The sequence below is a fragment of the Gekko japonicus genome, unplaced genomic scaffold (genome assembly GCF_001447785.1).
Source record: "Gekko japonicus isolate JY-2015 unplaced genomic scaffold, Gekko_japonicus_V1.1 scaffold814, whole genome shotgun sequence".
Lineage (NCBI taxonomy): Eukaryota > Metazoa > Chordata > Lepidosauria > Squamata > Gekkonidae > Gekko > Gekko japonicus.
This window is the reverse complement of record NW_015169799.1, coordinates 132,651-154,836: the sequence shown is the minus strand read 5'-3', so window position 1 is coordinate 154,836 and position 22,186 is coordinate 132,651. Positions and strand designations below refer to the sequence as shown.

At 45.0% G+C, this 22,186-nt stretch overlaps 1 protein-coding gene across 2 annotated transcripts in view; it reads right to left on the bottom strand.

The window, feature by feature from the left end:
• The window catches only part of PRDM5 (PR domain containing 5), a 126,932-nt gene extending 108,454 nt beyond the window's left edge, over positions 1-18,478 (bottom strand). For both annotated transcript variants that reach the window (XM_015417098.1, XM_015417099.1), the window contains exons 1-2: positions 18,386-18,478; positions 15,665-15,748 (exon numbers count right to left, since the gene is read on the bottom strand). In XM_015417098.1, the coding sequence (XP_015272584.1) occupies positions 15,665-15,748; positions 18,386-18,478 (177 nt within the window). The remainder of the gene's footprint in view (positions 1-15,664; positions 15,749-18,385) is intronic.
• Between the last annotated feature and the right edge of the window lie 3,708 nt (positions 18,479-22,186).

The window sequence follows — 22,186 nt, the reverse complement described above, 5'->3', positions numbered from 1 at the left end:
AATTGAACCAACAACAATATTGTACAAAATTGAAAAACAATAACAATGTCACCTGAGCAACAAACGTTGCCATTTACAGCATTACTCGTTTACTTTTGTCAGCAAGCAATATAATTAACCTGTAATTATCCACTCTTCCTGGATATTGTTTTTTTTTTTTTAAGTACCCTTGGGTACACTTTTATTAATTTTTCTTTTATAATCTACAACAAACAAATCTATACACTACAGACACTCTACTACACATAACATGTATACCAAGAGTACAGTTACATTATATGCTTATATCCAATTATTTAATTAATAGAAATGCTCTATCACTTTCCATTCTTCTGTCTTCTGTGTTCTCAAGTCCATTGTGCCATAATTGCCTAATCTTCTATTGTACTTACATTATACCAATCATAAAACTTTTTCCATGTTTTTTGAAATGTCCACTCTTTGCTTAATCTCATTTCTAAAGTCAGTTTATCATTTTCTGCTGTTTCAAAAAGTTTATTCACAAACTCCTGTTTCGTTGGTATCACCATAGTTTTCCAATATTTGGCATATAAAATTCTTGCAGCTGTCGTCATATAAACAGTCAAATACCTATTCTCTTTTTCATAGTCTTCCTGGATATTGTAATAAAATAGTCCCAAGATATCTTTCGTGTTCTAATGCAAATCTAGGGCAGTGGAAGACCACATGACCTAGATCCTCAATAGATTTCTGGTCGCAAATACAGACATGTTCTTTATATGGGATCCCATTATATCAGCCTCTTAACTTGGCCAATTGTAAAATATCCAACCATGCTTCGGTAAATGCTTTCCTATACTCAGAATTTGATAAATTGGTAAAATAAGATGGAAAGGTTAAAGTAGAAGGTGCAAGTTGCTTGTAAAGGGGATCTATTCTCAAGGTACTTAACAGTGCAGCGTTCATCTGAACACTTATATCTAGCATTCTTTGTTTTATTAATTGCTTTGCTGCAAAAAAGTCAAGCCCTCTTAGTTTTCTGAGAATCTGAGTTTGGCTACCAGATTCAATATATAACTTCGTCAGGGATTCCTTTTTCCTTCCTCATAAGCTATGGTTAAAAAACTTGAACTACACTATAAGTTGGTAGAACATAAGAATATATCAGTAACACCAAGCAAGTGCTATGTCAGAGGAATAAACCACAATTCTGCAGAAGCATCTTGCAGAAGGCAGTATCAAGCTGGATGTTGGAATACCCCAGACTATTCTGGGCGATTTCAGTGTCCATGCTGATGATGCTGCCTCCTCACAGGCAACAGACCTAGGGCGATTTCTCACTAGAGCTGCCTCGCAGCACAGCGCCATTTGCCCCGACACAAACATGTCAATTTCACACCCGAAGCTCCGGGGCTGCATTTTGACTCGGGGCTTCGCCCAATTTCCTCCACAGTTTCGTGATCCTGGTTTTTGAGGATCATGAAACTGCGGAGGAAATCGGGCAAAGCCCCGAGTCAAATGCAGCCCCGCAGCCTCGGGTGTGAAATTGACATGTTTGTGTTGGGGCAAACGGCGCTGTGCTGCAAGGCAGCTCTAGTAAGAAATCGCCCCTAGTGTCATCCATAGCAGCACTTTAACTCACCCAGTTTGTTTCAGTGCCCATACATCAAACACTTGGGGAGACGGTGTCTGTGTTACCCTCTCCCCAATGTTGTTTAACATCTATATGCACTCTCTTGCCCAATTAATCCGGCGGTTTGGGCTGGGTTGTCACCAGTACGCTGATATCACCCAGCTGTATCTGTTGATGGATGGACGGACTCCACCCCAGATATTTTGGCCAAGGCTTTGGAGGCTGTGGCTGGTTGGTTACAGCAGAGCCGACTGAAATTAAATTAATCGAAGATGGAGGTCCTGTATCTAAGCCGTGGGGGTGTGGGTTCAGGAATCCAACTCCCGATCCTTGGTGGGGCAGTTTTAGTGCCAGTGTCAATGGTGAGGAGTTTAGGAGTGACTCTGGATGCTTCACTTTCAGTGGAAGCCCAGGTCACAAATACTGCCAGATCGGCCTTTTACCATCTTTGGTTGGTTAGGCAGTTGGTTCCCTATCTCCCCCCTGCCCCGCAACTTGGCTACGGTGATCCATGCAATGGTCACCTCCAGACTGGATTAATGCAATTTGCTCTATGCAGGGCTGCCTGTGAATCTGACCTGGAAACTTCTGTTGATACAAAATGCAGCAGCATGGCTCCTATCTGGGATGTATTTGTGGATGCCCATACAGCCAGTGTGTCACCAGCTGCATTGGCTGCTGACTGTATACTAGATTAGGTCCAAGGTTATGGTGCTAAACTTTAAAGCCCTATGTGGCCAAGGGCCAACATATCTGCAGGACCACGTATCCCAATATGTTCCCCAAAGAGCCTTATACTCAGCTGAACAACACCTACTGGTAATCCCCAGCCCAAGGGACATCTGCCTAACCTCAATCAGAGCCAGAGCATTTCAGCTCTGGCTCCGGCCTGATGGAACATGCTCCCAGTTGTGATCAAGGCCTGAAGGAGTTATTACAATTCCACAGGGCCTGTAAATTGGAGCTGTTCCACCAAAGCCTTTGGATGAGGTGGCGGGTGTCTCATTATATCTGGCCTCCACTGCTCCAACCAGCCCCTTTCCCAGCCAGCCAGGCTAATTTCAGAGTTTTGGGCTCGAGAGTCACCAATATGCTGATGACACTCAGCTATATCTGTTGATGGGTGGCTGCCCAGACTATGCCCTGAAAAATCTAGCTGAGGAGTTTTGAGCCATGGTGAGATGGTTGAAGCAAAGCCGGTTGAACCTGAATCCAGCTAAGACGGAGATTCTGTGATGGGGGGGGGGATTCAGGATTGGGGAGTCAACTCCCAGCCCTTGATGGGTGCCTCTGACATTGGCACCTACTGTCAGGAGCCTGGGGGTAATCTTAGACCCCGCTCTATCTATGGAGGCCCAGATCACCAATGTTGTCCAGCAGGCCTTTTTCCAACTGCGCCAAGTCAGGCAGCTGGCCCCCTATCTGTCTCGCCCTGACCTTGCCACAGTAATCCCTGCAACGGTCACCTCCAGGTTGGACTATTGTAACTCACTTTACATAGGACTACCCTTGAGACTGACCCGGAAGCTCCAACTGGTACAAAATGTGGCTGCACAGGTCCTTACAGGGACTCCATGGAGGACACATATCCACCCAGTGTTGCGCAAGCTGCGCTAGCTGCCAGTGGAGCACCAGATCAGATTCAAGGTTTTGGTGCTCACCTTTAAAGCCCTTAATGGTCAGGGACATATGTACCTTCGGGACTGCCTCTTACGATATGTCCCCCGAAGGGCATTGAGATCAGCAGATAAGAATCTCCTGGTAGTTCCCGGCCCCAAAGCTATCCAGCTGGCCTCAACCAGGGCGAGGGCTTTCTCAGACTTGGCCCCAGCCTGGTGGTACTCTCTGCTGAATTACATCCGTGCCCTGTCTCATCTATTAAAGTTCTGCAGGGCATGCAAGGCAGAGATGTTCCACCAGGCCTTTGGTTGAGGCCAGCAACGGTTTCTTCACATCTACCCAGCATCCTCCCCCCCTAAAAATCTGAATGCTAGATATGCCATCTTGTTCTTAAAATGTTTAAATATTTATGCTGAATGTTTTCATATTGAATTCTTGTAGTTGTAATTGGTTTTAAAACTGTATTGAATTATGTTGTTGTAAACTGCCCTGAGCCCTGCATAAGCGGGGAAGAGCTCAAGAAATCTAATGAAATAAAATAAATAAATAAATATGATACCAACTTATATTATTAGCAGGGGTCTGATGGACAGAGGCCGACAGACGTGTGCTCGGCCCAGACTCGAAGGTGTCGCAACAGCCAGGAAGTCATAAATCAAGACCAGCGCCAGGAGGACGTTGCCCACAGACAACAGAAAAACAACTCGCTACAAAGGGTGCCTGGTAGTTTAGTCACACACCCCCTTGTATGTGGCCCTAGGTTAGGACTTGTACTGATTAAATATGTGAACCGCTTTTTTACCGCTCAGAGCCCTCAGGGGGTGAGCGGTATACAAATGGAAGGATAAAATTAAAAAATAAATAAATATCCCTATGGTGTATAAGTTACCATTTCTCCATCATGTAGTTTAAACGGGGTTTTAGTTTTTAACTCAAATTATATGGAATTGTTTTTATATGTCTTGCTGTTGTATTGTAACCCACCATGAGCCCACTTGAGGGGGAGGGTGGCATAAACATTCCATAAATAAAATAAAATACATAAATGCATGGATATTACAACACCTATGAGTAGCCTTACTGAAAGTGCAAGAATGCAAGTATAAATTTCAAATCCTATTTTAGGACACGATTAAGGTTTTCGTAAATGGTTAACCAGTGGTTAAGAGTAGCAGACTCTAATCTGGAGAACCAGGTTTGATTCCCCACACCTCCACATGAAGCCAGCTGGGTGACTTTGGGCCATTCACAGTTCTCTCAGAGTTCTCTCAGTCCCACCCACCTCACAGGGTGTCTGTTGTGGGAAGAGGAAGAGAAATAAACTGTAAGCCACTCTGAGATTCCTTCAAGTAGTGAAAAGCAGGGTATAAAAACCAATTCTTATTCTTCTTCATTATCATCATCATCATCATCATCATTATCAAGCATCATCCCAGTATGATATTTTACTGCTGGCTCAGCCAAGGAACCTGAGCGAAGGATCAAGAGCCCCCCTTAACCTAAACAACTGAAATGGCACTCAAGGCTTTCAGAAGTTCAAAAAAAACAAAATATTTTTGTTAAATACGAGACTCAAGGCAGCAGGTGAACAGTGATAACAGCTTTATTGAACACGAAGTCAGAAGAACCAGAACAAGACAAACTATGGAGCAACAGGCTCCTTTTTAAACAGTCCAGGCTTGGCAAGCCACGCCCACAAGTCAGATAAGGTCCAATCAAATACAGTACATAAAGACCAATCACTTTGCTTCCCTCCAGAACTTCCTTTGTTCTGATAGGTCAGTTTACAATACCTTGGTCAGACTCAAGCTCAATACCTTCATACATTATATTACATACACAACAATTTTATTCAACAGAGGGAGAAAGGTCAGGTGAAATCAGGGGTAAAACTTCTGAGGTAACTTGAATAAATAACTCTGAGGTAAAATCAGTAGATGCACAGACTACAGTTCATATGTTTCAGGCTAATGAGAGTTTCTTAAGCTATTCACAGTGACTTAAAATCTTTATGATGGGAGGCTTTTCCTCCAGTATTTCTCAAACACTCTAGTACACATTCTTTGAGTATTCACTAACTCTTTTGGTTTCCAGAAGGCTAAGACACTCTAAACACACCAGTACTCTTCTTGAGTTTTAACTGACTCTTAAGATTTCACAAGGCAGTCTCTAACCACACCAGACCAGGGATCTCTCCACTCTTCAGAGCTATTTCCCTGTTTTGACTGGGTAGGGAAATTCTTCTCTCACTAGAAGATCTATCCCATTTCCTTGGCCTGAATGGGAGTCTTCGCCTAACCTACCCACTTTTCTTTGCCAACCTCCCCAGTATGCCGTCTGTATTCTGTTCACAGTCAGACTCTGTCAGTACTCGACTCTTCTCAGCTAGGGCTGAAATCAGACTGGATCTCCTCAGCATTCAGCTCTCAAGTCTCTCTGCTCAGCTGATGCTAACCAATCAGATTCCTTGGAGCAGCCTGTCACAAGGATCTCTGTTTCTGTGAAGAATTAACCCTTCATGGTCATATATCTGTTTATACAACCTTTCTGAGCTTTTAAAAGTGCAGTCCATCACAGGAAGCAAGAGGACTTCCAGTTGCCTGCGTGATGGCTATTCCTCTGTACCCATACAAAGGTCATGCCAGCAATGGCCAGCTACAGTTTGGCAACCAGGCTCTCACAATACTTTGAGGGGCTTACCAGGAGGATGGGGAAGGGGGGTTAGGTCATCACAAGATATATAAGCCCTCCTCACCTCAGGCCAAGGAGGATTCCCTTATCCATTCAAGGGGCATCCAAGACAGAGGTGAAAGTGAGCAAGAGGTAAGATGAAACTGAGGGTGCTGTAAACTCTTGTTCTCCCTTGCCCCAGTGAGGTGACAGAAAGGATGTGAGCCTGAAAGACAAGGCACATCCACCTTGCTATAAAGTGAAGAAATGAGAGTATGTAAAACCACTGTAATTTATGCCTACTTTACTAAGGTGAAATAGACTAGGAGTAGAAACAACTCTTCATTATGGGTTTCCAACAGACAGGCTACAAAGTATAAGAGTCTGGCACTGTTTCCTAAGCACAGAGTTCTACTGCAGTTATGTCTCCGTGAACCATTCTTTGCATAAGCATAAATCCATATCAGTAACAGGGGTATTAGGATGGAAGGCCACATAGTACCGCCCATTCTCATCAGATCTCAGTAGCTATGCAGGGTTGGTACTTGGAACAGAGACCACCAAGGAAGGCTCTGCAGAGGAAGGCAATGGCAAACCACCTCTACTTCTCACTTGCCTTGAAAGCCCCTTGCTGGGGTTGCCATAAGTCAGCTGTGACTTGACAGCACTCTGCACACAAAGAGAAAGGGTCATCACACATTGTACTTTCTGCCATTCCATAATGATGCTATGCCAAGACTGAAGGGATCTGCAGTCAATAAAGTTGTGGCCTCATTTTCCTATTCACATGTGTTGCCCTTCTCACCTCACCCACTAACCCAACCTGGGTTTGTTCCCACTTTGCACCCAAGTATCCTAGCATGAAATGTAATATTTGTGTGTCTTCCTTTTAATTACCAATGTCCCTGTTCTACTGGTATTGTAATAAAAGGTTTTAATAATGATGCTGGGAATTCTGTGTGTTTCTCAGTAAAAACTCATTCCACCCCCTCATTACCTTGGATTGCTTATCCATACACTACCAATATAAGGTAAGGGACCCTTGTAAAAGGAGATAAATTGCTGTTTATAGTTTGGAGACCTCCAACCCTGCACAGAATAGTGTAGGTGGTGGCAAATATTGATTTATAGTGTTTGGGGTGGTTTTATCCACAGCTGTAAACCTCTTCACAAGTCTTCAGTTGGCTTGAGTTACAGTCACATAGTTCCACTGAAGGAGTTTCACTGAAGACTGCTTCACAGCAAGTGGTTTGCGGTGTGCAGCCGAAATGTTTCCATGCCCTGCCTCGTGCTGTAGTCCTAAATTTGGCAAATGAATCCAAGGATACTGTTGTTTGTTTCAAACCTCAGGAGTCTGACAACTAACTAAGGAAGTACCACTGCCTTAATTTCTTCAAAAAGAGACGTTTACAACAGCATCGCAGGCACAGCAATGATGTAACCTGATCACAAATACAGACATGGTCTGAACACATAAGAACTGTTTTGACAAAGACAAAAGAAAAACATCAAGCCACATAGCAGGGTGTCTTCACAAAGCCCTCCAAGAATGTTAGTTTCGTCAGAGTTCAAGCAATTGCTTTGTTATATGAGACCACATAGCCATGGGATATGGGCTGCAATCCCAAACACACTGAACATCACCCAAGGTCCATAGGGCCTTGAAAGTCCAAGGAGATTTAGGGTCATAGCTTTAGTACAGCATGGGCAAAGACTGACATTTGCAAAAAAAAAAAAAAGATCTTGGATCCTAGCAGTAAGGCTCAACTCAGGGTAATCTGCACATTCAGAACAAGCATGTGAAAGCTTTCCACAGACTATTAGGATTTCTGCACATACAGAAAGGTTTCCATGACTAAGGTAAAGGTAAAGGTTTCCCTTGCTTGAAAGCCAGTCGAATCTGACTCTAGGTGTGCAGTGCTCATCTCCGTTTCCAAGCTGAAGAGCCAGTGCTGTTCGAAGATGTTTCCGTGGTCATGTGGCCGGCATGACTAGACGCCAGGGCGCACTGAACGCTGTTACCTTCCCACCAAAGCGGTACCTATTTATCTACTTGCAATTTCTTGCTTTTGAACTGCTAGGTTGGCAGGAGCTGGGGCCAGAGATGGGAGTTCACTCCATCATGCGGCACTAGGGTCTCAAACTGCCGACCTTCCAGTCTGCAACTCAGTGTCCTTAACCTCTGAAACACCACGGTCTTCCAAATCAAAATCTCCAAGTGCCAAAGGCAGAATGTGAGGAGAAAGGGTTTTCACCTACCCCTTACCCTGATGTTTTATTTCCTATGAAACTGTTGTCCTTTCAGATGGGACAATAATCAAAACACTCAATGATAACTGAAACTGGTAGCCATATATGCCAAAATGACCTTATAACCAAGAGAGAGAAGTTTACTTTGGGTGTATAAAATACTCTTGGAAGGGGGAAAAACTATTTTCCAAAGTGCTTCTATGTACAGCAGATGGAAGTATTACATGGGTATGTAGAGACAGAAGTTCTATAGGATATCTAGTTCTTAAATGAGAACACTTTTCCACATCTTTGAGAGCCACCCAGCCATGCACCCAGTATGTGTGGTGGCAGAGTAACATGTATTCATTCCCACACAGTACAAAGAAGAATTTGCTTGTGACATGCAAGCACAGACCCTTTGTGGGTCTTAAAGGTGCCACTAGACTCAAAATTTGTTCTACTGCTTCAGACCAACACCTAGACCTTATTTGCTTCATCTTCCACTCCTTTTTGGAAAGAGAGGGGTAATACAAGTATTATTGTATTTATATGGGACAAGAAGGTGAAACAGAGATATGAGCTTCCATTTCACCACCGCAAGTAGTGAATCCTTGGCTAAATGAACCAGCTCTGATGTCTGCATTTATGATTTTAAAAGTAACTAAAAACTAAAACTGGGCATGTGGTATATTCCATAGTTTTCATATATGTGTTAATCTAATCTATCTTTGTGAATTATTTTTAGCTTAGGTTTCTGCCCTGACCTGGATGGCCCAGGCTAGTCCAATCTCTTCTGATCTTGGAAGCTAAGCAGGGTCAGCCCCAGTTAGTATTTAGATGGGAGACTCCCAAGGAATTTCAGGATTGTTATGCAATGGCCAACTACCTGTGTTAGTCTCTTGCCTTGAAAACCCTACAGGATCACCATAAAACAGCTGTGATTTGATGGCACAGGTTGTATTCTAGCCACTTCTACCCAGTCAAGCAATCTAGCCAAGAGCAAGTCATTCTTTCATTTGTTTCTCATTTCTGTAACCTAGAAAAATTTTTCTTATAAACTGGAATTAATTCCTCTTTCAATCTACAGCAATACAGTCACAAAATAATAATAAACAATATATGTGTTTCAATTGAACAACCACTTGACTAACTTGGCTAAACATTATCACTTGCTTTCCTGGTTTCTGGAAGGACTGTCTATTCAGATTAAGACAGCTGTTTTTTACCTTATATATTCCTGGCACCAATCTTCTCACAGAATGCCACTTCAAAGCATGATTTATAAGACCCTACAACACTTGTATTCAGATCAGTGTTTCTAAACATAAACCACTGGGGTTCAACCATTCAGGAAGTCATAAAATTTGGTATGTAGGACTCTGTGTAAGATTCTGAAAATATGTCTATAGGGAAACTTATGAAACAGTGTAAGAGAGACATCTAAACGTTCTTTAATAGTTGGTTTTTAGAAAATGTAGGTGAAACTGGCAACATTTTTAACTAAATGATAACAAACCATTTATAAGAGTCATTTATCTTCTAGATCAACAGCCTACCTTTTTTCTGCAGCATTAACATATTCAGCCTTTTATAAACACCACTGTCTGATGAAATAGACTTGAATCCAATGTTCCCTCTAAGCTGTGAAGTCTTGTGAGCAAAAATTCTACTTTGGGAGCTACGGGCCTTAAAGTTGTGAGCGAGCGATTTGGCAACTGCATAAATCAGTTTGCTCTGGAGCCCTCCTTCCTGAGCTAAGACAAAAATCTGTGAGCTGGAGGCTAAAAAACTGTGAGCTAGCTCACACTAACTCAGCTTAGAGGGAACACTGCTTGAATCCATGGGAAATTATACCACAACAAATCTGTTAGTCTTTATGATGCCACAAGACTCTTGCTGGATTTTGTTGCAACAGTTTAACATAGCTTCAGATCTTTGAAGGTAGGCCTTCTTCACATGCAAACTCCATGCAAGGTGAAGTCAAGTCATTAGCGGAGTCAAGTCCCTAAGATATGGAACTCATTCACCCTTGAGACTCAGTTGGCCATCTATGATCTTAAGGAGACTGGTATAAACAGACCTTCTAAATCTAAAGGAATTAAATCTCCCCAAATAATTAAGCTACTTTCGTGCCAGGTTTGAAATTATAGTTTGTTCTGCTGTGGCTTTAGAGCTGTTGGGTTCTTTAATCTTCACTGCTATTTTTAAAATCTAGTGGGACCTTTGTATAATTTTTAGGTTGTGATTATTGCTGGCTTTATTGCTAGATGATTTAGTTTGTTAATAAATTTACTGTTTTAAATATGCTTACCACTCTAAATTTAATAGTGTAAGTGACTGTCAAGGACCCAAGCCTCAATCCCTCTGAGTTGCCACCCCTTTGGCAAGCAAGCAGCGCTCAGAGATGTGGCTTCTCAAGGCTATATGTACACAAGAAATCAGACCTTGGTAAAATATATGAAGATTTATTACATACTTAAAGAATAAGATAATAGTAGGTAAGACAGTCTCTATGGTCTTGCAGCCAGAAAATAAGAACGCTAACTTTACTATCTGATAATTAGATATCTGGTAGTAGATGGCATATCTTTTAAACATCACACTACAAGCTAGAGGCTCAAGTGTTACCAACATAGCCATAGTCAGAGTGTGACAGACTGCACTTTAAAATCTTATAAGTTCTGTCTAAACAGGTAATGGAACTATGAAGGGTTAATTCCTCACAGAGCCAGAGAGCCTTGAGAGACAGACTGCTCTAAGGAATTTGACTGGTTAGCATCAGTTGAGTAGAGAAAGACTTGAGAGCTAAATGCTGAGGAGATGGCAGTCTGAATTCATCCCTGAGAAGAGTCTAGTACTGATAGAGTCTGAGTATAGCCTTGACCAAGAAGGGTTTAATACTGACAGGAATTGTGTTAAGCCCTGACCTAGAACAGTTTAACACAAATGGAGCGCTGGGAAGGTTTGCAGGAAGAGTGGGTGAAGACTACCATTCAGGCCAGGAAAAAGGACAGATCTTCTACTGAGAGAGGAATTTCCCTACCCAGTTAAAACAGGGAGATAGCTCTGAAGAGTGGAGAGATCCCTGGACTGGTGTGTTTAGAAACTGCCTTTTAAATTCTGAGGAGTCAGTTTAAACTCAAGAAGAGTACTGGTGTGCTTAGTGAAGGAGTCTGGGTACTAGACAGAGTATCCCTGCCTTCTGGAAACCAAAAGAGCCAAATACGTTCAAGAAAGTATACTGGAGTGTTTACGAAACACTGAAACAAAAGTCTCTCATTTTAAAGATTGTAAGCCACTGTGAAAATTGCTTGAAACATATGAACTATAGTCTGTACTCATTTACTTCAGAGTTCTTTATTGATTTACCTCAGAAATTTCCCCCTGATTTCACCTGACCTCTACATTGAATAAAATATTTTGTTATTTTTGAACTTTAAACTCTGCTAGGAAAATATGGGTTGATATAATGTCATATGTGTAATTTACTCTGATAACCTCTAAACGTTTTCATTGTCTGATGTACTTGGTTGAATGATATTTAGAGAAATAACTTTTCTGATTCTGCATGACTTGTGGGCCATAATAAAGATCAATGAATGGAGTAGTATTAAATAAAAGCACTGGACATAAATTTATAAATAAACAGATAGTTGTACCCCTCTGAATTAGTTAAAATATGTTCATTAAAAGAAACTCAGTTGTGAGACTACTGTAATATTTTAGACTTTATTTATTTATTATGGTTCTACCATTCTTTCAATTGGATAGCAAATGATCACACACCATTTGAATAATAGTAACAACTGTTGCCATTGAACTCTAACTAATGAAGTAGCACAGTTTTGTTTTTGGAGAGAAATGTTTCCTATGCTGGAGAGAGAGCATTCTTCAGTGGTTGATGGATTGGTAATAAGGAACAGATGGTGAAAGGATGGCACCTTCACCCTTGTTCCACCCCAAGGGTGTTCTGTTCTAGTCCTCTGCTGAAGACTCCACTGTGGTTTCAAGGATTCCCTTTCCCAGATGTTGACATTTAGTTGCATGGGTAAAGGACAGAGCTGCTGATTAAGCTCTTGCTGTCTCATCTCCTCCTTCTCAACAGCAGCAAGGATGCTTTCAGAGAACAATGATGACTTCTCTCCACAAATGTCCTCCTGCTGCAGCTACTAGTCTTAGCTATATGATAGCCCTGACAGGAATAGTCCTCCCAATCCAATGCATAGGATGTCATTGCTCAACACAAACTCTTATTAAGTCTTTAAATACACATACAGTGAGTGAGTGAGTGAGTGAGTGAGTGAGAATACCAGGACTGTGAATATACTGTCATATAAAAATCAAAATTCTGTATCCACTCAATTAAATTATGAGCCCTGGGATGATGAGCTGTCAAATTTAAGATTATTTATATATAATTTCTTATTTTGTATCATGTATTATGCTTTGTCTCAAGAACACCAACTGGTGATAATTCTCACAAGCAAAGTCTCACTTGAGGTCAGGGCCCTGCGGGACCTATTACAGTTCCGCAAAGCCTGTAAAACGGAGCGGTTCCGCCAGGCTTTTGTTTGAGGTGGCGGACATTCAACCATTCGGGCCTGCCCTGTTTATGGCCCGTTTCCCAGTGCCTGCTGTCAGATAATATTACTGGGCACTTGAGCACCTATATTCACCTGATATGAGGCATGCGGTTTGATGATATTGGAGCTCCTGCCTCCCGGCAAAGCCGCTGGAGGTCTGGGGGGCTGTTTTGCTGCGCCGGAGGAAACCCAGGCAGCAACAGAGCACATGATGCACAGCGTTGTGACATGGGTGGCGGGCGCGGAACCGGCTCTGCTAGAAAAGGCCAGGCTCCGCTTTCACCCGATTTCAGTTGCCCTGGTCGACAACAATTTCTGCCACACCCTGGTATACGGGTCGAGTTCCAAGACCTGTATAGGGCTGGTGGGGTGCACCTATCTCAGAAGAGCAGTGGGTTCTTTTTGTAGGACTTGCGGTATAACTACTGTTGTAGGAAAAGATCACAAGCTGTTTCTACAGACGAATTAAATATGTGGGCACAATCCACCTATAGGTAAGCACTTGTAAATCTGATTGATTTCAGTGGAAGAGAATGCTTGTCAAATGAGACTTAACGGAGACATACAAGGAAAAAGGAGAAGGTGGGGGAGTTCTGATTTTTTTACTCAACCCCCCCCCACTTCATGGTGTTCCATTGCTTTGAGCATTTTTGTGCCTACCTTGCGCTGTTCTGATATCAGAATTATGTTTTAAGCATCAGAACACTATGAGGTAAGGGGTAGGGTTTGCAATGGCTCAAGACCAGAGCTGGGTGACCCGCCCAAGAAAAGGGCAAGGAGGTTGGTCAGGGGAATGATACCAGCCTTGCCTGTTCCATGCTCACTTAGCTGGTCCCTTGCAGCAATGTTGTGTTAAATAGTTAATAAAGGGGCCCTTGTTTACTTCCAAACTGTTGTCTGTCTTGTTATTCCAACTGGGGGAGCAATGTTTATCATGCCACTGACTGTTTTACTGCTTTTACTGTTGTATTGTTTTATGGACTGCATGTTGCAAGCCACTCTGAGCCCACAAGGGTTGCCTGCTTTGGGGCAGCCATGTGGTCATTCCCCCCCATACTTTGCCACTGGGTGCTTGAAGCCCTGCATGCCAGACACCCAGGAGTCGTCCGGATGAAGGCATTAGCTCGCAGCTATGTATGGTGGCCAGGATTGGACTAGGAAATTGAAGGCTGGGTCCGGACTTGCCAACACTACCAAGAGTTGCGACTAGAACCACCTCAGGCACCAGTACAGCGCAGAGAAACCACCTGGGTGCCATGGTCCCACCTGCACATAGACTTTGCTGGCCCCTTTCAGGGACAAACCTTCCTAATTGTTGTGGACTCATTTTCTAAATGGCTGGAAGTAGTCCCAATGTCAGTAATGACCTCTGCGTCGGTCATTCAGGCGTTGTGCTGCATCTTTAGCACGCACGGACTGCCCAGGACTATCATGTCCGACAACAGGACACAATTCACATCATCTGAGTTCCAGAAATTTATGGACGCCAATTTGATCCAGCACGTCACGGCAGCCCGTTTCATCCATCCACTAACGGGCAGGCTGAATGAATGGTCCGCACTACAAAGGACGCACTGCGAAAAATAGTCTACGGTGACTGGAACCAGAGAGTAGCAGACTTCCTACTGCAGCAGCACGTAACGCCTCACACAGCTACCAGGAGGAGCCCCATGGAACTTCTGATGAACCACCGTTTATCTACAATGCTTGACCAGCTGCACCCGGACCTCACTTCAGATCGTCCACCACGGCAAGAGGTTCTGGAGCCTCTTCGTTCTTTCCAGCCTGGCGACTTCGTTTATGCCCATAACTACAGCGATGGGCCGATCTGGATTCCAAAAGCTAACGGACCAGTGTCGTATGTGGTGACTACGGCAGACAGGAGAGGCCTTCGGAGACACCTTGACCAGCTTAGGCAGCGCTGGGTCAGGGACTTGGAGCCAGCTGACACAGAGACCCAAGCGGCAGAGCAAGATCCCATGCCATGCTCTGTTCCTATTGTTCCCCAGTCAAACACCGGGTCGGAGGCAAGCGCTGCCTCATCACCCTGCTCAGAGCATGGGAACTCTCTAGAGTGGACACCGTCCATCGAGCCTGAGTCCAGGCACTATGGTCCCCGACTGCACTGCGGACTGTCAGCCACTCAGCTCCAGCAGTGCCCCGAATTCGACAGCTGGGGAACCACGGCGTTCCCAACGAGTAAGAACTCGCCCTGATTATTTACAAGGCTTTGTGTGCTAACTTAGGGAGGAGGAGTGTTATGTATTGGGTTATGTGTATTACTTTGCAAGCGTGAGCTTAGATCACAAGCTCCAGAGACTGTCAGCATCCAAAACTACGCAACTGGATTGGTCGCTATTGTGAACAGACCAATCCGGAAAGACTCTGACTTTCGGCGGGAACAATTCCCATTGGACCCAAGCTCTCATTGTTGATTGGAAATTATTGTTCCAGGAAGTCTGGTTTCCCTGGTTCAAACTGTATATAGTTGGGTCGTTCTGTGTGTTCTTTGTCTGTGTTCTGAGCTAATAAAGAAATTACTAGTTTGAAATGCTGCCTCGATCTCAATATAGAATAATGTTGTTGATGATGATGATGATACATTTACCTTGCACCAGTCTTGGTAGGACCTCTAGCACCCTCCTCCAGATACACAGAACAGCTGCAACACACCATGTCTCTTCCTACTTTCCCCCTCATAAAATCTAGCTGAAAACATTGTGTTACATAATGTCATTAGCTGTAGACCGGTTGCACAGAGGCAAGAGATGCAATTGGTGTGATGACATTGCATCTCATTGTGTTCATCTGGACTGCTTGTGGAATAGGTAATACAGAGCAACAGCTGCTCTGTGTCCATAGGAACATCTAGTCAGACCCCAAAACAATAGCCACTCTAGAGCAAACCCATGCTCCCACTGACTCCCCACAGCCACCAAGGCAGTGCCAGTCCCACAGCTCTCACCTCCCACATCAGCCTGCAGTCTGTGTTTTCATCCAGCTCCTGGGGCATTCGCTTCTCTCCTGCAAATGGTCCAAATTTTTCACCCTAAATCAGGATAACACAGGCAAAAAAACATTGGTGCCTTTCTTTTTGCCTCAGTTATAGCTTCACCCATCTCACTCGTCCTAAGCAAAGATAGCCTTCTAAATCCATTAAGGCCATTGGGATCACAAGCGTATAACTGAATAGAATGACACTGCCAGTCAGAGGAATGGGAGAAAGCAGAGGAGGAATTTGGGAAGATCCTGTTGGCTGGCTGTCCAGTAGCAGCTGAATAACATCTTCCCTGAGTCTGTCCTTCTCTTTGTTCACTAATGCTTAGGACCTAGCCATGCCCAAACGCATGAGCCAAAGGTTGTTGTCCTTCAGCCGAAAGCTGGGCAGAAATGACTGCTTGACCCTCAGAATCCCCACACAGACACATATTTTTTCCTCTTTATTTCTCTTTCTTTTCCCTGTTTTGTTAGCAACTTTGGGTCCCCATCAGGATGAAAAGAGGGATATCAACAAACAAACAAACAAATAAGGATATTAAAAAACAGGGGCTCTTGAGAGCATTATAGAGGCCTGAGGCAAACTAAACATTATTGTTTTTAAAGAACTGGGTCTGGGTTCTCCCATCTCCTGTTCCTCGCAGTCACGCAGACACTGTAGGGAATGAACGGCGGGGGGGGGCACTCCTGCCTCCACACCCAAGCTGTCTTCCTGCAAGAAAGCCAAGCGGCGGCGGGGGGGGGGTTATTTCCTTGATTTTGCTGCTCCACTTGCAATCTGTGGCTGCAGCAAACACAAGGAATCCAGACCCAACTCTTTGAAAACAGTAAAATTTCATTGGTCCTAAGTCCTGGCCATGGCAGAGATGGAAATACATCCCTTGTAAAAAGTAAAGGTAAAGGTTCCCTTGCTCGAAAGCCAGTCGAATCTGACTCTAGGGTTGCGGTGCTTATCTCCGTTTCAAAGCCGAACAGCCAGCACTGTCCGAAGACATTTCCGTGGTCATGTGGCCGGCATGACTAAACACCAAGGCACACGGAACGCTGTTACCTTCCCACCGAAGTGGTACCTATTTATCTACTTGCAATTTCTTGCTTTCAAACTGCTAGGTTGGCAGGAGCTGGAAGTAGAGATGGGAGCTCACTCCATCATGCGGAACCCGGGTCTCGAACTGCTGAGCTACTGACCTTCCACAGCCTGCAGTTCAGCGTCTTAACCACTTGAGCCACCGCAGCTCCTATACATCCCTTGTATAGGAGCTGCAGTGACCTCCCTTGTATAGGCTCTCAAATCCAAACATAGCCCAAGTATCCTTCCATTCCGAACTTTAAGATCACACCACATACACTGTTAGAAACACTTTTACAGTGCAGTCCTACACACACTTAGCAGGGAGAAGGCTCCACTGAATTCAATGGTACTTACTCTTGAGGAGTAAACATGCATAAGATTTCATAGTGACTGTGAGCCAATATAGTGTAGTAATCAGTGCTGGAGACCCAGGTTTGATTTAGGAGACCCAGGTTCAAATCCCCACACTGCCGTGAAAGCTTGCTGGGTGACCCTAAGTCAGTCATACAATCATACCATAACCTACTTCACTCCATTTTCCAAAAAATAGGGCAGATAGACTCCCAATTCTAGCTGTATCTGAGGAAGTGAGCAATGACTCACAAAAGCTCCTACCCTGCCACATATTTTGTTAGTCTTTAAGGTGCTACTGGACTCTTTTCTACTGCTACAGACAGACTAACACAGCTACCCATCTTGATCCACCTCACAGGATTGTTGTGAAGATAAAATGAAGGAGAGGAGAATGAGGTACGCCCTTCCAACCCGGAAGACAGGTGGGGTATACATGATGTAAATAAATGTCAGTGTTCTCACATGCTGCATACAAACTACAGGTACAGAAGGGTAATACAGGTATGTACCCACTAGGTGTGAAACAGGAGCCAAAAAAATGCTGGAATTTGGGAGGCACCTGCCTAACTTTGCTAACCAAAATAAAGAACCTTGAATTACCATCCCAATTATTTGTTTATGCCTTTCCTTTTTCCCAAGAGGCCCAAGTATTAGAGTTTTCTTGAGAATTTGTTGTATCCCTCCGTCCCCCCACACCCCATGTGCTATGGAGCCTGAGATCTGGAACGCGCAGATTCTAAGTGTAAACCGATGAATGTCCCGTATTTGCATGCTGGAAATGTGGATGGAAACAAACCTATTGTGCATGGGAAACCACTTCTGAGTCCTTCTTTTACTCTTGTGGCTTTCCCACCCCAAGGTCTACCAACAACAACGTCGGGGAGGGGAAGCCCAGGAGAGAAATTCCTGCTTTAATTTCGGGGGGGGGGGGTTTCCTTTCCACCCGCCAGCTCGCAGCAGACGGAAGTGGAGCGGGAATTGACGGGGAGGGGGCGACGGGACGCGAACTTGAACTCGAAAGCCTGCCCCGAGAGCGCGCGCGCGAGCGGCAGTGACCTCTCCTGTGCTACGTGGCAGGCTGTCTCGGGAGGACCCAACATTCGGGAAAACTTCCAAAAAAACCATGGAGGGGAGGCAAAATTAAGAGCGATTGAGAAAAGGAGCTTGCAGAAGTCACAGCAACCCCGTTGCGTCTGGCACTGCACCCCTCCCGTCGCAACCATACCCCTCACTTTAGGGGGCGGCAGCCCACGCATCACCCACCTTTTTTACTCTCCGGGCTGTAAAGAGCCCCATCCCGTCTTGAATGTTAGAGGACTTCAGGGCAAACCTGTCCGGCACGTACATGCCCAGCATTGTGCACTAAATTTGGGCGGGGGTGGGGGTGTGTGGCCTTTTGCTGCTGCTAAAGGGGCAAAGAAGCCAGCAGCGCTTTCATTGCAAAGAGCGGGAGCCGAAGACACGGGGGACGGAGCAAGAGCAGAGCGCTGGTTGCAGGGTCTGCCGCCCCCCCTCCTCCTCCTCCCAGCTCCCGCAAAGAAAGGGAGGAGCCTCCTCCGCGGAGTCTCCACAGTGGCTGCCGGGGCAGGGGCTTCTGCGAGGATGGGGGGGGGGAGGCGGCGCTCCGATTGGCTGAAAGTTTCACTCCAGCGAGAAAAGGCCGATTCTGTCCAGCGGAAAGAAGCCCTCCTCGCACGCGTCGTCGGAGAATTCCGGGCTTGCGTGGTTCGGGGAAGGCGGGTGGGCCAGCTGGGCGGTTCTTCTGCCGCTGGATGAATCGCCGCACAGATCGCTCATCGAGACCTCGCAGGAGTAGTTCATAGCCCGCGTACAGAGCTTGTTACAGCCGCAGCCTTGGGGGGATGGTCTTTTGAGTACCAACGCCAAGTGGCTGTTCTGAGGCCGCAGATGAGATGGTGGGAGTGGCAAGGACTTTTATGCCAGGGCTGCATCGCCTATATTATGACCGGGGCCAGCACAGCTATCTATGGGGCTGGATCCAACCAGTTCTTCTAGGGAAGGACAGGATTGCCCATTGGAAACAATGGGAGAGGCTCGAAGGCCCACGGAATACAAGGGGAGCCATGAATGCCAATTGACTTGCCTGGGCTTTGCTGACCTACATTACGGCACAAAAAAGTTGCAATGAAAAGGTGGGGTGGGTTTTCGGTTAAGGTCTCTGGGCCAGAAGCGAGAGGTCACCTGGTGGAATGATGGTCCCTGGGAGTAGTGTAAATTACAGAGTAGAATCACATCCCCTGGGAGTAACAGAAGTTTTCTGGGACTGGAATAACAACCCCCATAGTGGAATGACAGCCCCTGGGGTAGTACAAGTGTTCTGGGACTGTAGTGACATGCCCCAGAATGGAAGGATGGCTGCTGGGAGTAGAATCAGTGTTCTGCAACTGGAATCACAGACTTTCCAGAAGTTGTGTCATTATCCACAAATCAACTCCACATTAATAGTTGTGCTGCTTGTCAGCGCCTCTGTTTCCTCTAAGAGCCAGTGTGGTGTAGTGGTTAAGTGCACGGACTCTAATCTGGGAGAACTGAGTTTGATTCCCCACTCCTTTGCTTGCAGCTTCTGGATGACTTTGGGCAAGCCATAGTTCTGTCGGAGCTGTTCTCTCAAGAGCAGTTCTCTCAGGGCTCTCGCAGGATGTTTGCTATGGGGAAAGAGAAAGGACATTGTAAGCCACTCTGAGACTCCGAGTGAAGGGCAGGGTATAAATCCAATCTCTTCTTCTTCAGTTGGCATTCCCAGCTCCCATTATATCCAGCGGGCATACCAGCATCTCCCATTGTTCCCAGTGGGCAATCCTGTCCTTCATTTTAGTACAGCCCACTCTTCCACTGGTGAGAAAGGGAGGTGAGTTCCTATTTGACAGCCCAAAGGCCTGTTTGATAGTATCAAAAGCCACTGAGAGGTCCAGGAAAATCTACAGAGACACATTCTCCCTGTCACTCTACCTGCAAGGTCATCAGTCAGCATGGCCAAGGCTGGGGCAGAAACAGCCCCAAAGGCAGGCCTGAATCCAGACTGAAAATGGGCTAGATGATCCATCTCCAAGACCACCTGAAGCTGTGTAGCTCGAGCACTTGGCTCAAGAATAGAATATCAGCCCACTGGGTGGTAATCACACGTCATAACAATGTGGACAGGATCAAAAGATCCCCTGGGAGTCTACATAAGGCACCTCAGGTTGCATGGTGGAAGAAAAGTAGGATATAAACAAAGAGACAGCTTCAAGGCCACCCACAGAGTTTCATAACCAAGTTGAGACTGGAACCTGGGTCTGCCATGATACCCCAACACTGGGCCTGTTATGTTCATATCACAGGCAGTGTTCCCTCTAAGCTGAGTTAGAGCTAGCTCACAGTTTTTTAGCCTCCGGCTCACACATGTCTTAGCTCAGGAAGGATAGCTCCAGAGCAAACTGATTTATGCAGTAGCCAAATCGCTCATTCACAACTTTAATGCCAGCAGCTCACAAAGTGGAATTTTTGCTCACAAGACTCCACAGCTTAGAGGGAGCATTGATCACAGGTCTCTCCAGTTGCAGCCTACTTCTCTGCAGAGTTAACTACACCTAATTCTGCAGAGGATCATGCTGGAGAAAAATACGGAGGAGAATTTTAGCCTCACAATTACCCTGTGAGGCTGTTTAAACTGAGAGGCAACCTGTAGAAGCTTATCCTGTGAGTTTCATAAAACCACAGAGGCAGGGGTCATTTCGTAGAAAAAGAGCTAGGGGAACTCATTAGCATAACTCATTAGCTTATGCCACACACCCTGACATCAGGGGCCCGGCGGTGGACCTGCAAGGCCAGCGGGAGTGGGAGAAAGCCCCACCAAGGCCCTTCCTGGCCCCAGGCAGGCAGGGGTGGGGAGAGGCGGGGAGGAAGCAACTTACCCTCCCTCTTCTTCTGCCTCCTCCTGGCTGAATGAGGGCTGGAAGCGGGGCGGCCGGAAGCAGGGGGCGGGGCTTCGTCATGTGCCCCGCCCCCCTGCACCTCACCCGGGGGAACTGCGTTCCCCCATGTTCCCCCCCGAAATGACCCCTGCACAGAGGTATGATCTTGAGTTTCCAGCCTACAAACCCAAAATGCTAGCCACCATCTCATCCACACTGGCTATTTACATAGCTACTTCACTGGCCCACAAGCTTGCTTTAGATTGTGCATGTTGGTAGTTAACACGGAAGACCGTACAAGATTCATCAGCAGACTTAGAACATTTTATTATTTTTTAGAAAATGAGGCATTTGAAAAACAATGTACCTTACTTGCAATACCCATTTCTTCTTGAGATAAGCACCCCATATACAATCACATTATTGATATGATATACCCTATATTTGTCAGTACTAGGTATTTAAATGATTATGACTCAATTGTTGCTGCTGTTGCTGTTAATAGCAACAGCAGCTGTAAGCAGCAGCAGCAGCAGTATCTTTCTAAATTTCCATTTTCTATACAGTACTACACGCAATCCAATGACTTCCAGAAGCATAGAAGACCTAATGAAAATCCTTTTGCCAAATACTGTTCTATGTAGTAAAGCTATTTACATCATTAAAGACAAAGATCACCCAGTTGGAACATTTAGATTTTGAATAATATTATACCTTGTCCCAGTTTGAGCACCAAGCTGTAAATCACTTTTTGGTTATTTTGTTAATATTGTATATCATACAGTGGTAGTTAACTGAATGACAGGGGACCTGAAAGTGAACTCTCTCTATTAAACAGATTAATTTAAGATGGGAATTCAATCCAGAGTGCATGTATTATTGCTTTAGTCTATGTACAGTTTATCAAAGCACAGACTGTAGCTGGCAAAAGATTGTTCTTTTCCCAGTGGAGAGATACATTTGTTTAAATCTGATTATAAAGCTGAAAGAAAAACAATGCGTTTGGGGAGTAGGGGGAGGGGAGTGAGAAAGAAAACTCTGACAAACCTGTGGGGTTTAAAATACTATATTTGTGTGCTCGCATCTTATAATTTTAATCATTGGGCTGCTCCAGATTTGTTCTTTTGGTTTATGCTTTGTTACAAACGCC